General features: G+C 42.7%; 1 protein-coding gene across 1 annotated transcript in view; it reads left to right on the top strand.

The window, feature by feature from the left end:
• Positions 1-267: 267 nt before the first annotated feature.
• Positions 268-19,121, top strand: part of bspry (B-box and SPRY domain containing) — a 37,501-nt gene continuing 18,647 nt past the window's right edge. The window contains 4 exon segments of the mRNA XM_020514154.2: positions 268-375; positions 2,453-2,518; positions 2,520-2,897; positions 17,285-17,383. Of these exon segments, the coding sequence (XP_020369743.2) occupies positions 268-375; positions 2,453-2,518; positions 2,520-2,897; positions 17,285-17,383 (651 nt within the window).

Genomic DNA, 19,121 nt, shown 5'->3' with positions numbered 1-19,121 from the left:
TGATATGTGTCAGACATACTCTTGCACCAAGGTGGTCACCCAAGCCGCCACCTGCTTTATCTACAGATGAGAAATAGACTGTCCCGGCAGAGGCACAATGTACAGTACGCTAGATAAAGTATGGAAAGCAAATCCAAAGTCTGTCTCATTGTGATGACCACCTTTGTGAGTAGCTCTATCGAGCTGTGCATAAACGCTTAGTGTGTCACCAGGTGTCGAAGTTCAGTCTGTGCTGATGTCGGGAAGAATGGGTCCAGCCAAATCACCATGGAATGCTCCAAGCAGCTGGGCCACGCTGTAGCACCTGTCCCTTGTACGGAGGTTTATGCAGTAAAAACAACTTTGACCAGAGCTCCATCAGGCATTGATCAGCATGTAATGTCCTAGTGGCCCTGCAGGGAAAGGAGATGATGGATTCTGTTGGATGGTTCCCTAAGCAGACTGTCATTTGATAGAATGTGTCATTGCCAGAACTTTGAAACAAGCACCACACCCAGCTTGGCAGTTGGCGAAAAGTGCCCTTCTTCCTTTTATGCTTGGAGTTTCACTCTGCTGATAAAGAGATGCAATGATCCATTCTGAGCAGCTCTGTATTAACCTGCCTGTCCTCTGCAGTCTGTTGTTATACCTCATGCAAGATAAACATCTACTGCTGCTGAATGGCCATCAACTCCATGAAAGATATTTTAAAAGCTCAAAGTTATGAGCATTAATTCACATTTTTTTTAACTTAAGTCCAGAAGTCTATGACCAGTGAAGGTTCCTTTCTGTTGGCTGATCTTACAGAATCACTTCTAATGGTGGTTTAGAGCTGTAACTGTGTTCTGGGTCCATTTTTTTCAGGTGAATGTAGGATTGCTTCCAGAAACCAGGTTTCAGAGAGTTTGGGACAAAAGGTAGGCCTACCTGAGCCTGGTGTTCTATCCAGAATCTTGCAGGCTTTGATGTTAACAGTACACTAGGTTTTGCTAGCGTATAACAATCCAGAAATGTTGAACTGTTCATAGGCTGGGAGATTTTGTTCATGTGAAAGGATGCCTAGAAAGTTACTTTAGCTAATGAGGTAGTTTCTATGTGCCTGACCATGACCACTATTGGCTTATATGAGATAAATATTGCCCTTAGCTCAATAGCACCCCCACTGGTTTTGTTCAGAACTAACAAGAGGCATCTAAATTCCTGGTCTCCTCGTGGTCCACACAATGCAAGGCTATGACATTCCAGGAGAGTAATGTAAACTGTGTCCTGGTTACCACTGATTGGAATTTTCCAGAAATTGTGGTCAACTGGTATCACGTAATTTGCAGTGGCTATGTTGTAGACCAGCAAAGTTCATTTTAAAATGTAAGCAAGGAATTATAGCTTTTGAGAACTTTTTAGGATCTGTCTCTGTGCTGTATGACCATCTCTTTTCATGACTTTGCTTTTGGGGATGAGTTCCTAGTGAGCAGCCTCATATGTGAGTTGCCAAAGTCCTCGATGTCTTTTCTTTAAAAATATTGTAACTGTAAAAAGTATATAGCATAATAGTTCAAATTTCATATCAAAAGCTCAATATAGTTTATTGTAGTGATTCTGTAAGATCAGCCAATGGAAAAGAACCTTCACTAGCCATGGACTTCTGGACTTAAGTTTAAAAAAAAGTGAAGAAATGCTCATAACTTTGAATTTTAAAATTATTACTAATTGTAACCTTCCTTTCCTTTCTGTCTTTTTCTTCCTTGTATGCTTGAGTGTGTATGTATTGTGGCAATCAATGCCTGAATTTGAATGCATGAATAAACTATACTTTTGACCCTGAACAGAGTTTGCACCGTCATTTAAAATTTGGATTTCACAGACAGAGGGTTTTGGAGAGAACACACCACAGTTTATTTCAAAAGGGAAAGGAAATAAAAAAAAAGCACACACACACCTATGCTCACGGACGAAGACAATAACACAAGTAATTAAATTCATCTTTTCCTCTTGTCCCACCCCTGACCCGCCGAAGTACGTCTCAAACTAGCATCCAGAGCTTCCGGGTGTCATTTTCCTAGGCCAGGCATTTGAGAAAGATGCTTCAGATACCAAACATTTAATGAGATGGTTGTTACCACTGTAGCTGTTGTGGTGATATGAGGAGGCAGAGAGTGAATGACACGATGTTTGTGCTATTCGTGGCTGTTTACAAACAACATGCAAAACTTTACATTGTGGGACATGCTGAACGGCGCTATAGAAATGCAATTGCTTCATGGCCTACCAACAAATGCAGCGTTTCAATTGTCCGCGAAATGTTCATGTACAAGACTGCCTCTCCTCTACCTGAGTAAAAGTTGACATGCTTCCTTGCTTTAAGAGCATGTGGCACATATTCCCCACTAGTTTGTCCTCTGTGTCTTGCAGTTTGCAAATGTCGTTTCTAAGACATTTAAAAAAAAAATAAACGTTTTTTGACGAATACACTCAGAAGCTTGGGTTTGGTGACTACAGTTGCCTCTCCATCTCCTGTACTTCCTGCACTGCTACTTTTAGCTGCTCTTCCTACACCCCCGCTGACCTTTGAATGGATCTGTATTTCCGCATTCACCTGGAACCGGCCGCTAGGCTCCTCTCTGTCCATGTCCCAAATGGAGAGCAGGGACTCTGAGCCCGCACAGCCGGCCCCAGCCTGCCCGAGCTGCTGCCGGGGGGAGGAAGGGGAGGCGAGCCGGTCCCCATGCACCTGCCGGCGGCCTGACAGCCAGCTCCCCACCTCCCCGGCGCCTGACTGCGGGGAGTGCCCTGTGCACCGCGGTCAGCCCGGCTGGTACTGCCTGACTGAGGACAGGGCAGTGTGTGCTGGCTGTGCCATCCCGGGACCCTGCAGTAACCACCTGGGAGCCAGCATCGTGGAGGCGGCGGACCGCATGCGGGTGAGTGATAGAGGGGGTGGTGGGTGGGTGAGAGATCCGGGCTGGCGCAGGGTCAATGAGGGCATCAGGCGAGAAGTTCAACATTAAGGGAGCCCTCTCACCCAGCAGGCACGGGGATCAACATCAGATGTACAGGGGTGTCAGTGCAACTGGGAGATGAGGACATCAGGGTAAGTCGGAGCTGAGGGGCATTTGGGGGCAATGGTACCCAGGGCATCATTCAGGACATTCGAGGTAAATTGAGGCTGTACCAGGATGTGGTTTAGGCTGAGCCTGCCCAGGGACCCGCAGTAGGATGAAGCTGTAGTGGAGGGATCTGGAGAGTGGTACTGAATCGTCAGAAGGAGGTTCCATTGATGCTGTTAACATCTTGGTGGCTGTGGGGGTGTGGAACATCATGAAGGCTGCCCTCTCCCTGGTGCTGGGATAATATTCCAATCCCTAAACCGATGGGTGAGATGGCCTCCTGCACACTTGCTGTCTTGATCAGCAAGTGTGATGCCTGGCATTTACAGATCCAGGCTATTCAGTCCATCAGACCCTACTATTATTTATATTCCATAAAATTTAGCAGCAATTGGCTAATATTTGTAATTCCTAGTCCTGGTGTCCCACCACCAAGAAGAAACCTTTTCTACCAAATTAAAACTTCGTAATATTAAAGGTCTGTCAGGTCATCCCCCAATCCTTGATGTCGGCCTAGCTCTTGTAGTTCTTTTGCATTTGAGTTACAAGCAAAAAAAGTCAAGGCTGATGCTCTTGAGCAGTAGTGAAGGAGAGCTGCACTGTCAGAGATGCCATCTGTTAGATGAGGTGTTAAACCAAGACCCCCATACGCCTATTTGGATGAATGTAAACATTCCCATGGCACTGTTTCAGAGAAAAGGAGGGGACTGGTTCCCAGTGTCTTGGCTAATATCTATCCCTCAGACAACATCACAAAGATGGATTATTTCGTCCTTATCATATTACTGTTTATGGGAGCTTGCTGTGCACAAATTGACTGCTGCACTTCCTACATTACAACAGTGACCAGACTTTAAAAAGCTCTTGATTGGCTGTAAAATGTTTTGACATGTCCAGTAGTTGTGAAGAGCACTACATAAATAGAGTCATAAAGCACATATGGATCCTTCTGTCTAACTCACTCATGCCACTCAGGTTTCCCAAACTAAACTAGACACATTTGTCTGCATTTGGCCCATATCCCTCTAAAAACCTTTCCTATTCATGTACCTATCCAAATGTCATTTAAATGTTGTAACTGCACCTGCATCCACCACTTCCTCTGGCAGTTCATTTCACATATGAACCACCTTATGTGTGAAAAAGTTGCCCCTTAGGTTCCTTTTAAATCTTTCTCATCTTATCTTAAAAATATGCCCCCTAGTTTTGAACTCCCCCACCTTAGGGAAAAGACTTTGCTAGTCACTTTATCTATGCCCCTCATGATTTTATAAACTTCTATAATGTTACCCCTCAACTTCCTATGCTCCAGCCTAACCAGCCTTTCCTTGTAACTCAAACCCTCCAGTTCTAGTAACATCCTTGTAAATCTTTTCTGCACCCTTTCCAATTTAATAATATCCTTCCTATAGCACCGTGACCAGAACTGTACATATTACTCCAAAAGGGTCTTCACCAATGTCCTGTACATCCTCAACATGATCTCCCAGCTCCTATACTCAATGGGCTGAGCAATGAAGGTATGCGTGCCAAATGCCTTTACCACCCTGTCTTCCTGTGATGCCACTTTCGAGGAACTATGTATCTGAACCGTTAGGTCTCTCTATTCGACAGCACTCCTCAGGGCCCTACTATTAACTGTGTAAGTCCCATCCTTATTCGTCTTACCAAAATGCAACACCTCTCATTTATCTAAACTCCATCTGCCACACTTCAGCCCATTGACCTAGCTGATCAAAATCTCATTGTAATCTTAGATAACCTTCTTCATTGTCCATTATAACGCCAATTTTGGTGTCATCCACAAACTTACTAACCATACTTCCTATATTCTCATCCAAATTGTTTATATAAATGACAAATAAAAGTGGACCTAGCACCGAACCCTGTGGAACACCACTGGCCACAGGCCTCCAGTCCAAAAAACAGCCCTTTGTCTCCTACCATCAAGTCAATTAGGTGTCCAATTGGCAAGCTCTCCCTGGATCTCATGTGATCTAACTTTACTAACCACTCTACGATGCAGAACCTTTTCAAAGGCCTTGCCAAAGTCTATTTAGACAACGTCTGCCCTCAGCTATTTTGGTCACATCCTCAAAAAACTCAATCAAGTTTGTGAGACATGATTTCCCACGCACAAAGCCATGCTGACTCTCCCTAATCAGCCCTTTCCTCTCCAAGTGCATGTAAATCCTATCTCTCAGAATCCCCTCCAATAACTTACTCACCACAGATGCAAGGCTCACCGTGGAAGTCTTTTTCCTTATTCTTTTTCTGGAAAAGAATGTCATGATAGTTATAATATCTTCATTGTGATATCATCTTGTAATTGCTTTTTGCAGTTTCTCAAGTGTTTCTGGACACTGATGGGAAATCCAATGAAGATTTCCTCATTCCCTCCTCCTTGCCTCCTATTTTGTTTCTGCTTTCCTCTCCTTTTTGCTGGAATACAGTGGATTCCTTCCTTGTTTGCATTTGGGTCTTCGTTAGGATCTGATTTCCCACATTCCTGGCCTTTCGCCCCACAGCAAATTGAGACAGTCAGTTGTGGGCTATTGAACTGTGCAAAGATTGCAGCTGGACCCGATCTGATAGCCATTCAAGAGCACTACTGGACAGAATCATCAAGCAGTAATGACCAGCAAGAGCCCTGCCCAGTTCCTGTTTTCTTTTGACAGGGGCACTGACCCCTATTGCAGTTTAAGGAGGAGGAAAATATTCCAATGTAGCCTTGAGGGAATAGAGTGAAGCATGTCTCAGGTGCTCACCATAGAAAGTCACTGAGCCATCACAATAGCTGTGTTCTTACTTCTAAGGTTGAATCTTCAAATAGATCACATCACTGATCAATAAGAGTGGTTGATATCCCAACAATATAGGGACTTCATGTGGGCAAGTATTGATTCTTTGTGGCAGTGTGCAGCCAAATTCATTTATGCAAATGATTTAGATGAGAATATAGAAGGCATGGCATGGTTAGTAAGTTTGCGGATGACACCACAGTTGGTGGTAAAGTGGATAGTGAAGAAGATTATCTAAGATTACAAAGAGACTTTGATTATTTGGGTCAATGGGCTTTCAATGGGCTTAGGAGTGGCAGATGGAGTTTAATTTGGAATAATGCAAGGTATTGCATTTTGGTAAAACAAACAAGGGCAGGGTTAATACAATTAAAAGTAGGGACTTGGGTAGTGTTATAGAACAGACAGTCCTTGGGGTTCTGGGACATAATTCTTTGTAGTTTGTGCCACAGGTAGACAGGATGGTTAAGAAGGCGTTTAGCATGCTTGCCTTCATCGTTCAGAACTTTGAGTATAAGAGTAGGGATGTCATGTTGAGGTTGCACTTCTGGTCCCCCTTTTGTAGGAAGGATATTATTAATCTGGAGGGGGTCCAGAAAAGATTTACTAGGATGCTAACAGGACTGGAGGATTTGAGTTATAAGGAGATGCCAGATATGCTGGGACTTTTTTCACTGGAGCATAGGACGAAAATCATGAGTGGATAGATAAGGATAATGGTAGGTGTCCTTTCCCCAGGGTGGGGATTTCAAGACTCGAGGACATGTTTTTAAAGTGAAAAGAGACAGATTTAAAAAAGTCATGAGGGGCAATTGTGCAATGAACTTCCACAGAAAGTGGTAGATTCAGGTACAGTTACAATATTTATAAGACATTTGGATAAATACATGAATAAGAAATATTTGGAGGGATATGGTCCAAATGCGGGCAAGTGAGACTAGTTTAATTTGGAATTATGGTCAGCATGGACTGGTTGGACTGAAGGGTCTGTTTCCATGCTGTATTACTCTATAAATGTCTCAGAGACTGTTAATGTTCCATTAACAGGATCAGGAAGGTGAGGGATACTTGCCTGTGGGTTTCCAATCTAGTAAGGGATCAGTCCTGTAACACACAATTCCTATCCAATCGGAGTCATTGGGAGTATGAGTAACAGTCCATGGAGCCCTTGCTTGCTGATGCTATGCTTCTTTCTCTCCTGTTATCCTCCTTCAGCCTGGCCTCAGGTCTCTGCCTGATGCTGGTGGTATGCAATATATGAGATGGAGAGGGTCACTGCCCCTTTCTGAACAATACGTTCATTCAAATCAAACCTTGCACAGAGTTGTTACTGACTGTACCTTCATTATCAAACTTCAGTTTACTGTATGGTTCCTTTACTAAAGAGAAAGAAAAAGAACAAGAATTTGCAGTTATATGGAAGTGGTGGACCTTCTCCTGAACTACTCCGTATATTTGAGTGGTTTGTTTTGTACTTTTTAATGGGTTAACCATCAACCACCGATGGGAAATAGAGTTTATTTTGTCCAGGCTAAACAAAATGAATTAGCTAAAGCAAATGCTCAGACTAATGATCTCATTGCTGTTTTTGCAATCTTACTGGGTTCATGTCCCAGGGAATGTGAAGGAGCAGGGGTATATTTCCCAGCCAGAAGTCAGGACAGTGTGTGACTTGTCTGCTTCTCTTTTCAGTCTAAGTGGTAGAGGTTGCATGTTTCTTAATGTATTGTCAGAGGAAACTCGGAGAGTTGCTGCATTACATCTTGAAATGGTGCAGACTGCTGCCACTGTGTGTGGGTGGTGGAGGGAATGAAGGTTTAAAAAGGTGAATGGGGTGCAAATCAAGATGGCTGCTTTATCCTGGATGGTGCAATTGTCTTGAGTGTTATTCTTGAGCTGCCAACCATCCACATGAGTAGAGAGTATTCCATCTCACTCTTGATGTGCATCTTGTAGATAGTGGAGACGCTTTGAGGAGTTAGGAAGTGAATTACTCACAGCAGAATTTTCTCCCTCTGACCTGCTCTTGTACCCACAGTGTATGGCTAGTCCTGTTAAATTTCTGGTCCGTGGTAACCCTAGACTGTTAATTATGGGGTATTCAGTGCTATTGAATGACAGAGAAAGTGGTTAGGTTTATTTTTGTTGTTGGAGACGCTTATTGCCTGGAACTTATGTGGTGTGAACATAACCTGCCACTTATTAACTCAAGCCTGAATATTTTCCATGCCTTTATGCATGATGGCACAGACTACGTCATCTGAGTAGTTACAACTGCTCCTCAAGTCTATGCAATTATTATTTCAAAATTCACAATATTCTAGAATGATCCCTGCAGGTTGGAAATTAGCAAGTGAGTACTGCTACTTAAGAAGGGAGAGAAGGAGAAAATGGGAAATTACTGTCAGGCCAGTTAGTCAGACATCAGCCATTACAAAGCCACTGGTATCTATTATTAAGGAAGCTTGTGGTGGCACAGTGGCTCAGTGATTAGCACTGCTGTCTAACAACACCAGGGACCTGGATTTGATTCCAGCCTTAGGTAACTGCCTGTGTGGTGTTTCCATGTTCTCCCACTGTCTGTGTGGGTTTCCTCCAGGCGCTCCAAAGACGTGCAGCTTGGGTGGATTGGTCGTGCTAAAATTGCCCATAGCATCCAGGGGTGCGCAGGTTAGGTGGGTTAGCCATGGGCATTGCAGGGTTATAGGGTGGTGGAGTGGGATGATCTTCGGAGGGTTGGTGTGGACTTGATGGGCCAAATGGCCTGTTAACACACTGTAGGGATTCTAAATTTTAACAATACAGTGAGAAAATCATAACATGATCCAAAAGAGTCAACACAGTTTGACAAATTTCTTATGGGTTTTTTAGATAATTTATAGGTAGATAAAGGGCAGGCAATAGGTGTAGAACACCTAGATTTCTAAAATGCATTTGTTGTCACTAGAAATGGTTAATTAGCAAATGCTTGATCTCGTGGAGGTGGGGTAATATATTAACAATATATTAATAATAATAATAAATTATTAAACAATTGGTTAATGACAGGAAGCAGAGAGTAAGATAAAGGCATTTTCCAAGTTGGTAGACTGTGATCAGTGAAATGCCACAAGGATCAGTGCTGAGATGATTTTTATTCATTCATGAGATGAGGTTATTGCTGCCTGAAACAGTATTTGTCGTCCATTCCTAGCTGTCCTTGAGAAAATTGTGGTAAGCTGCCTTCATGAACTGCTGCAGTCCATAACTTCAATTAGTTACAATTTTTGTTAATAATTTAGACAGAGGTAGACAGTAACGTATCTCAATTTGCTGCTGATATAAAACTAAATGGAAATGTAAGCAATGTGGAGGGCACAGAGATATCTAAAGAGATATACCTAAGTTTAGTGAGTAGGCAACAAGGCAGCATTGGATTTTCATGTGGTGAAGTGGATTCACTTTGGAGTCCAAGAACAAGAATATTCAAAACTTTTAAATGTTGATATTCAGAAGGACTTTGGTGTATTTGTGTAAGAAACACAAAAAATATGGCTGCAGGTACAGCAAACAATTAGAAAGGTAAGTGCTTTTCTGGCCTTTATTGCAAGGGGATTGGAGTTCAAGAAGAAGGATTTTTAAAAAGAAATTCATGGGATATGGGCATTGCTAGCTAGGCCAGCGTTTATTGCCCATCTCCTCTTGCTCTTGAGAGCTGCCTTCTTGAACTTTTGAAGTCCATGTGCTATAGGTAGACCCACAGTGCCTTTGGGGAGGGACTTCAAGCATTTTGACCTAGCGACACTGAAGGAACGGTGATATAAGTGAAGACGGTGAGTGGGTCGGAGGGGAATTTGCAAGGGGGTGGCGTTCCCCTGTATCTGCTGCCCTTGTCCTTCTACATGGAAATGGTCGTGGGTTTGGATGATGCTGTCTGAGGAACCTTGGTGAAATACTGCAGTACATCTTGTAAATAGTACACGCTGCTGCTACAGAGTGTTGGTGGTGGAGGGAGTGAATGTTGATGGTGATGGATGGGGTGTCAATCAAGAAGATCGCTTTGTCTCTTATGGTGTCAAGTTTCCTGAGTATTGATGGAGCTGCACTCATCCAGGCAAGTGGGGAACTGATTGTGGACAGGCTTTGTGGAATCACAAGATGAATTATTTACCGCTGAATTTCCAGCCTGTGTTCTGTTTTTGTAGCCACAGTATTTACATGGTTGGTTCAATTAAATGTTTAGTCAATGGGAGCCTCAGAATGTTGCTACTATTGTATAGGGCTTTGTTGATATTCTACCAGGAGTACTGTGCTTTGGTCTCTATATCTAAGGAAGGATATACTTGCCTTGAACATAGAACATAGAACTGTACAGCACAGGAGTGGGCCCTTCGGCCCACAATGTTGTGCCAAACATGATGCCAAATCAAACTAATCCCTTCTGTTGGGCCATGGTCCATATCACTCCAGTCCTTGTGTATTCATGTGCTTACCTAAAAGCCCCTTAAACGTCCTTATCGTATTTGCCTCCACCACTACCCCTGGCAGTGTGTTCTAGGCACCTACTACTCTGTGTAAAAATCTTGCCCCTCACATTTCCTTTGAACTTCTCCCCCTAACCTTAAATACATGCCCCCTAGTATTAGACATTTCAGCTCAGGAGAAAAGATTCCTACTGTCAACAATATCTATGCCTCTCATAATTTTATAAACTGCTATCAGGTCTCCTGCTTCAGCATCCGCTGCTCCAGAGAAAACAACCCAAGTTTTTCTAGGCTCCCCTTATAGCTCATACCTCCTAACCCTGGCAGCACCCGGTAAACCTCTTCTGCACCCTCTCCAAAGCCTCCACATGCTTCCTATAATGTGGTGACCAGAATTGAATGCAATACTCTTAAGTGTGGCCTAACCAAAGTCTTATTAAGCTGCAACATCACATCCTGACCCTTGTACTCAATGCCACGACCAATAAAGGCAAGCATGCCATATGCCTTTACCACCCTGTGTACTTGTGTGGCTACTTTCAGGGAGCTATGGACTGGGACCCCTTGGTCCTAGTTGATACAGAGACTGTTCAGTAGATTGGTCCCTGGGATGAGAGGTTTGTCCAATTTTGGGAGACTGGAGAATCAAAACCATAGTGGCATAGCCACAGGATTTGTGACTAAGGTGAGGAGAACGTTCCTCTTAGAAGACTGTAGAACTTTGGAATCATCTATCTTGAAGGGTGTTGGATGTTTTACTATGATTGATAGATTTTAGATTGACATTAAAACATCAGAAATAGGAGCAGGAGTGGGCCACTCACACCTGCTTCACCACTCAATAAAATCTTGGTTGATTGGATAAAGTCCTCAATTCCACGTTCCTGCCAACATTACCCCAAACCGACAAACACTCCACTCTCATTACCCTTGACTCCCTTATGGATCAAATACAGTCAAGTTGCAGTCTGGAACATATTCAATAACCTAGCTTCCTGTGCTCTCTGAGCTAGAGAATTCCAAAATGGCCAACCCTCTGAGGGAAGAAATGCCTCCTCATTTCTATCTTAAATGGGAGACCTCTTTTGATCCCTGCTTCCTAGATTTCCCTAGGTAGGGCAACATCCTCTCAGCATCTAGCCCCTCTCAGAATCTTACATGTTTTAATAGGAACACCTAACGTCTAATGAGTATAGGCCTAACCTGCTGAACCTTTCCTCAAAAGACAATCCCTTCATTCCCAGAATCAACTTAATGAGTCTTCTCTGAACTGCCTCTGATGGTAGTGGATTCCCCCCTTAAATAGAGCAAGGCTATAATGAGAAATTGAGGTGTGTTTTCACCAATGCCCTGTACAGTTCTAGCAAGACTTCAATACTTGTATACTCCAGTCTCTTGAAGTAAGTCAAAATTTTCAGTGAATCAAAGGATACAGTTAGGTAAGTGGAGTTCAGGCAGATGATCAACTGTGATCATATTGAATGGAGGAACAGTCTCAACAGCTAAATGACCAGACTTGCTCCTATTTATTATCTTCTCAGTGCACATCTGCCATGATCAAATTAAATAGTAGATCAGACTTGAGGGGCTGAATGACATGCTCCTGTTTCTCATGTTCCCGAGGTGACATTGGACCTTCTGTAGAGATGTTTTTAAATTATGAATGTGTTGCTAGATCCCATTACATAGCATTAACAATTAACCATACACAAGCTCCAACAGTGGAGTCATATTGAGACCAGACTGGGTAATGGTGGGTTTTGTTTCCTGAAATTTCCTTCCATTCACTGATCAGGCAATACAAGGTTAACCCAGAGCTACAGCAATGCATCTACTAAATGGGAAAATCTTAAAAGATTCCTATGTAACCCTGCTGTTTGAAGGTGAACTGATATATGCCTAAAGCTATGAGCCAACAAGTCCCAGTGAATTGAGTCTTTTAACACACTGAACATGCTGGAATTCTTCAGTCACAGAAGTGGTGCTATGGTTCACTGGAACATGGGTGTTGTCCCAGTCAAAGTCGTGGTTCTCCTTGTCCATGTGGATTGAGATGAGTGGGTATTGGTCATGTTGAGATGAGTCAGTATTGGTCGTGTCTCAACTCAATCACAATCCACATGGACAAGGAGAACCACAGCTTCGACTGGGACAACACCAAAATCCTGGGACAGGCTAGGCAGAGATAGGCATGAGAATTCCTAGAAGCATGGCACTCCACAAAGCATGCTATTAATAAACACACTGAACTCAACCCCATATACATTCCACTACGAAGGAAACCCGGAAGTGAGGCAATCCATCTCAACGGACCCTGGAGTTTAAAAACCAGGCGGGAAAACACACCGGCTCTTCATCGGAGGCTGCACTGATGATGTTACCCAGCAGGGTAATGAAACGTCTGCGAAACAAGAAACCAGCTCGGCGAGCCAACCAACCTCAACACCCACAACCCAAGCTACAGGTCTACTCCAAAACCTTAGTTCATTGTGTGCCAGTACACTTATTCAGTTTAGACACATGCTGAGGTAAAACCTGAGAAAAGCAAATTGTAGATTGATCTAGTTAATCAGTAGCTTGAGTAGAATCTTCAGCACACTGCCTCCCACTCACATCCATGTGAATGAGACAATGTTATCCTCAACACTGGGTCTAGCAGTGTATACTCGGGCTCTCCCTAGTACAATATATTGTCACCATAGAATCATTTTCTTACCACACACCTTGGCTCAAAGTACTCAAAACAATGGAAGGAAGGTCAGACTTCTGTTTATGTATGGGTTATCACAACTGGCAAAGTTGTTCGTAAAAAGTGAACTATTTTGAAGTGTAATCAATGTTATGTTTGCAAACCCACTGGCATAAACCTTGACTCTGTGCCTTAGCATGACACAGGTGATAATGAGCAGATGGCCCCTTTTGCAGTGTGACATCGACTTCAATGTGAATAAAAATGAGGAGAGATATAAAATGATTTTTTAAAATTTGACACAATTGCACAAGGTCAAGCTCTCTACCGCACCCTACACTTAAACTGTAAAGATATTTACATCCAAAACACACGTGCTCAGGAACATAAAACATATAGAAAGAATATATACAAACCATTGAACTAACTCCTCTTGTGCTGCTTGTAATTCAACGTCTCCCTCTCTTTGGAATATCTTTTCTGTTTCTTTCATATTTTTCCTAAAAGAATAATCTTTATTGAATAGTTTTTAAAAATACATTTCATGATCGTTCAATTCTGAATGCAGGGCTGTGGGGTTTCTTTTGGTGCAGGTGTCTCACTAGATTTGACATTGAAAATAATTCTGCTTCAATTGTTAACTCTTGCTGTTCCCCTCACTTCTACTTGCATGTTCAGTGTCTTTGATTTACTGCAATTTCCCAATTACCTTCTCTTTGTAACCCTGCCCAGAGTCTACTCTGTGTTATCAGAAGAGTTTTTTTCCTTTTGAAGCTAGAAACATTTTTGTTCTCTCCCCATGGCTACTGGCCATCATTGAACATAGGTGGCTTCTGCTGGTTGGTCAGTCAGCTGTAGCTGTAGTCTGACTTTACTCCCTGCACGAGGCATTGAGACTAATTCTGGGGTTCCCACTATCATCTGAGATTATCAAACAGTATAGAATGACATAGAAGTGTTGTCGTTTGTTCTGTTGTTTCAAAAGAGGGATTTCAAGACAGGGATGTGGTATGAATATAATCCACCACAGAATGTGTATTAAAGGCCTGATTATAATCAGGAATGCTGTTAGTTGCAGCACTGAATAATACTGTCTCTTTCACAACAATGTGTTTTTATATTTAGGGCAGCATGATGGCTTAGCGGTCAGCACTGCTGCCTCACAGCGCCAGAGACCTGGGTTTGATTCCACCCTTGGGCAACTGTCTGTGTGGTGTTTGCATATTCTCCCTGTGTCTGCGTGAGTTTCCTCCGGGTGCTCCAGTTCCGTCCCACAGTTCAAAGATGTGAGGGTTGGATAGATTGGCCATGCTAAATTGCCCATAATGACTAGGGATATGTAGGTTAGGTAGATTAGCCGTGATAAATCTGGGGCTACGGCGATAGGGCAAGGGACTGGGTCTGGGTGGGATGCTGTTTGGAGGGTTGGTGCAGGCTCAATGGGACAAAAGGCCTCTTTCCACACTGTAGGGATTCTCTAATATAGCATCTTGAACAAGTAAAACAAGCCAAGGTACTTCACTGCAGCGATGTCAAACAAAATTTGGTGCTGGGCCATTTAGGAAGACAGTAGGAACGGCAATGAAGGGTTTGGTGAAAAGAACTAGGTTTTAAGGAATGCCTTAAAAATAATCAAGGATTAGGGAGGGAATTCCAGAATTTAGGAGCAAGGCAGCTGAAGGCATAGCTGCTAATAATTGATTGATTAAAGTTGAGAATGTGCAAGAGGCCAGAATTGGAAGAACATAGCTATCTCAGTGTGTTGTAGGACTGGAGATTGTGACAGAGATCAGGAGAAGGATGAGCCTTGGACAAATTTGAGCCATATGTTTTTTCTCTGTTTCATTTAATCTTGCGTCATTTCTCTGCCTCTCTCACACACAAAGAAGTGTTATGATTTTCTTCTGTACCCAGATATGCATCGTGGAGCTGAATGTTTAGGTTCCAGAGTGATTTCAAGAGTTGTCCCTGTCCTCCCTCACCTTCCAGCTTTTGGCTTGCTTGAAACAAGTCTCCTCAATTTCTCCATGAATGGGCTCCATGGCATCAGGGGTAATCCGACCATTTATCAACAGGCAATGTGACCACGAAGGAGGCTCCCTGTTTTATATCTTACCTCACTATCTTGTCCAGTTAACTTCACTAGGGAAACAAACAGGATGATGTGTAAAACCCATGGTCATTTGTGATCATCTGCCAGAGACCAAAGTTAAAATTAAACCTGAATACAAAAGCAAAATATTGTGGAAGCTGGAAATCTGAATTAAGAATAAAAAAAAGTTGGAAAAGTTCAGCTGGTCAGGGAGCATCTGTGAAAGGAAACAGAACCTTCATGTCAGTTTCATCACTATTCAGTTCACCAGCTGTGTTTTTGCTGCTTTTTTGTTATTATTTAACATTATACACCAGCCCCCCCAACCCCTTAGCCTTCATTTTTAGTGGGCTGAAAAGTTATGAATATTCACAATACACAATAAGTTCAACTGATAACCAGAGTGTTCTCACTCATCATTTCCTTCCTTCTCTCAGCCAAGGACCTATCTGTGCTGCTTCCTGTGGCTTTCCTGCAAGATTCGTTGATTCCACCTGGACTCACTGTAGAGTTGTACTCCCGGGCTGCTGGTTTCTCAATGCCCAGTGTTTACCTGCCCGCAGACTAAGCTGAATAAGTCAGAGTTGGGCAAGTATCAGGCAACCAAGAGAACTATGCTGTATCCAGTATTACTTCGGGTTGGCACTTTATGACTCAGACCACTGCCACAATCTCTACTGCACAACACAAAATAGGCCAGAAACCAGAAGGAGAAAAGAGGAGGCTGAGAGGTGACCTGTTTGAGATCTTTAACTTTAACAGAGGGGTTCGATAGAGTTGATTGTAGGGAAGACTTTATCCACTTGTTGGAAGAGATCAACACTAGGAGCCATGAACATAAGACAGTCACTAGTAAATCCAGTGGGGAATTCAAGAGAAAGTTCCTTACCCAGAGGATGTAAAACCTGCTACCAGGTAGAAAATAAGTTGTAAATAACACATAAAGACATTACCAAAAGATATGGATAGGTTAAGTGAGTGGGCAAAGATGCAGCAAATGGACAATGCTGTGAGAAAATATGAAATTGACCATTTTGGCGAGAACAATAACAAGGGAGGGATCTCAGTGTTGTGAATGAATGACAGAAAGCTCATATGCAGGTACAGCAAGTAAGTAGGAAAGCTCATAGAACATTATCATCTATTGCAATGGAATTTGAATCCAAAAGTAGTGAGGTTATGCTTCAGTTGTATAGGGCACTGATGACATTATATCTTGAGAACTAAATAGAGCAGTGATCAACTTATTTAAGGAAGGATGTAAATGTATTGAAGACAGTTCAGAGGTTTACTAGACTCCATTGGGCCAAAGATGTGGTATTGACTTTTCCATTAAATGAGAGCTATTAGCATCTTTGATCAGACAGGAATTCATCGGCCTCATCAATGTAGGAACTCATGGCGATCAGTTTGGTGTATCACACTCCGCTTTGCAAAGCCGTGGTAGCACCCTGTATTCCTGTACCAAAGTGTTATTTTTTGCCATCCCTCATTATGGTAGCTAAATTTTAATTAATGTAATCAACTCAGGAGGTCATGATGATCATTTTGGTGTCTCACACTCCACAACAGAAAGCTCCAACAGGGTTGCACAAAAAAAAACATAGACAGATACATACACATACCCACACACAGACAGGCACAGACACACACACACACACACACACACACACATACACACACAGACAAACGTGCATGTGCACACAATTTGTCTATGTATAAAAGATAATGCCTTGGAATCTTTTATGTCCACCTCAGAAGGTAGACAGGGCCACGTGTTAACATTTCACCTGTAAATGTCAGCACCTTTGACAGTATAGCAGTCACTAGTGCATCTTTGGAAAAGGACTTGAATTCACAACCTCCTGACCCAGGTGAGAATGCTCCCACTGAGCCATGGCTTAAACTATTTTAATAAAATGGGTACATAAACTGGCTAAAATTGGCTATTTAAACCTGGGTTAATTGGAGAAGTATCACTTCACACTGTTAAACAAAGACTGCACATTTTGTGATCTCTCAAGTTACAAATTCCTTTGTTGTACCTGGAATAAATATACTTACTACTTGTGTTATTGATGCCCTTGGTTTTTGTTGCCCTTACAGTATAATTTATTGGTGTGAAGGGTAACTGGGTCTCTCTTTTCTCTCCCCAGAATAAACTGGTTGATGACTGTGAGAAATTACAGCTGAGATTAGCTGCAGTGGAGAGATTCACGGATGGGACTCTGAACATCAAAAACAGCAACGTTAAGGCAAGTTCCCTCATTTAACTCCCATCCCAGTTTCTGGCTGAAGAATGTGCTCCCTTTTTCTGGAGGGATTTACTTCCAGTAGGCATTATGTTCAAGGGCTGGTTTTCACAGGACATATACTTGAAGAGGAACAAAATGCAGGGCATTGGGAAAGGAGCAGGTGGAACAGATTTTGTTTTATTTTGTGTCATGTGAATCTCACTGGCCAGGCCAACATTTATTGCCCATCCCTAGTTGCCGTGAAGGAGAAGCCTTGTTAAATTGCTGCAGTGCATGTGCGCAGGGACACGCACATTGTTGTTAGGGAGTTTCAGGAACTTGACCCAGTGACTTACTGCTGGAACAGTGATATATAGTTTGAGGTCATGATGGTGTGTGGCTTGGAAGGGAGCTTGCAGGTGATGGGGTTCCCTTGTCCTCCTAAATGGTAGAGGTGTTGTGTTTGGAAGGTGCTGTTAAAGGAGTCTTGGTGACATGTTATAGCACACCTTGTAGATGGCACACATTGTCGCTATTGTGCATCAGTGATGGAAGGATTGAATGTTTACCTATTTTCAAATCAACCTGTTCTGAGGTGTTACAACACACCTTTGAAACAAGTGGAACACGAAACTGGATCTCTTGGCTCAGAGGTAGGGACACTACCACAGTGACATAAGAGCCCTCCCAGAGTGAATGTTTTTTTCTTTCTGTATGTAAAGTGCTATTATGCACAACTGAGTGACCTTCCCACCAGCAAAATCACCATGAATTTTTTCTTTGCGTTTTTTTTTAAAAGAAGTTACTAACCACCATCAGTAAAAACACCCATGTAGCCAATTCAGTATTTATATGGTAAGCCTGTTAAGGGCAATGCAGACCATCAAAGGTAAGGGGGAGGTAGGGAGAGAGGGGAGGGACAAAATCAGAATGGATTTGGAGGGGGAAATAAAGTACAGTATCCCCCGTGGTGGGACGCCTCTCTCTCGGAGTGAATGTTTATGGTGGTGGCTGAAATGTTGGTCCTCAGTGGTGTTGAGCTTGATTGTAGTTGGAGCTATACTCATCCAGGCCCTGTAGTTGGTGGATAGGTTTTGGGTAATTACTTGCCACAGAGCCCTCAGTCTCTGAACTTGCTCATGTAACCATGGTATTTATATGGCTGGCCCACTGATAAACCTCTGAATATTAACATAGGGAGATTCAGTGATGGTAGTGCCATTATCTGATCTCAGTACAACTACAACCCTGCCACAAGGACATACTGTAATGTATTGTCTTTGTTTATTTGAACCCATGATATTTGGCTGAAGGAGCATATGCAATTAAAAGGAGTCAGAAAATGTTTGTTATTATGAACGTTATAATGGCAACGAACATGTGATAGGGTTAGTGACAAACATTCAGTGATTAGTATCATGCTCTTTAAACAGTTGAGCTCTTGGGACAAAAGGCTTTCTGCGATGTTTTTCACAGGGAGCACAACGTATATGAACTGTGCCTGAGGTCTGAAGGAATTATTTGCATGATTGGGTCTAACTGACATTTTGTTTTGTGAGCTGTCAGCAGAGAGCACATTTCCTACCTTTTCTCTTCGGAGAGAGACATCGGCTGGGCAGTTACAGGCATGCAGAGGTACATTGTAGAGGTTACTTTTTTCTTAAACTGTGCAGCTCCCACCCCCAGTTTAATTTCTCTTATTCTTTCATGGTGTGTAGATTTATACTGACAAGGCCAACATTTGTCACCCTTCTCCGAG

Source organism: Rhincodon typus, chromosome 28 (genome assembly GCF_021869965.1).
Source record: "Rhincodon typus isolate 14 chromosome 28, sRhiTyp1.1, whole genome shotgun sequence".
In the NCBI taxonomy this organism is placed as follows: domain Eukaryota; kingdom Metazoa; phylum Chordata; class Chondrichthyes; order Orectolobiformes; family Rhincodontidae; genus Rhincodon; species Rhincodon typus.
Note: the sequence above shows the minus strand (reverse complement) of the source record. Positions and strands in the feature narration are given on the sequence as shown.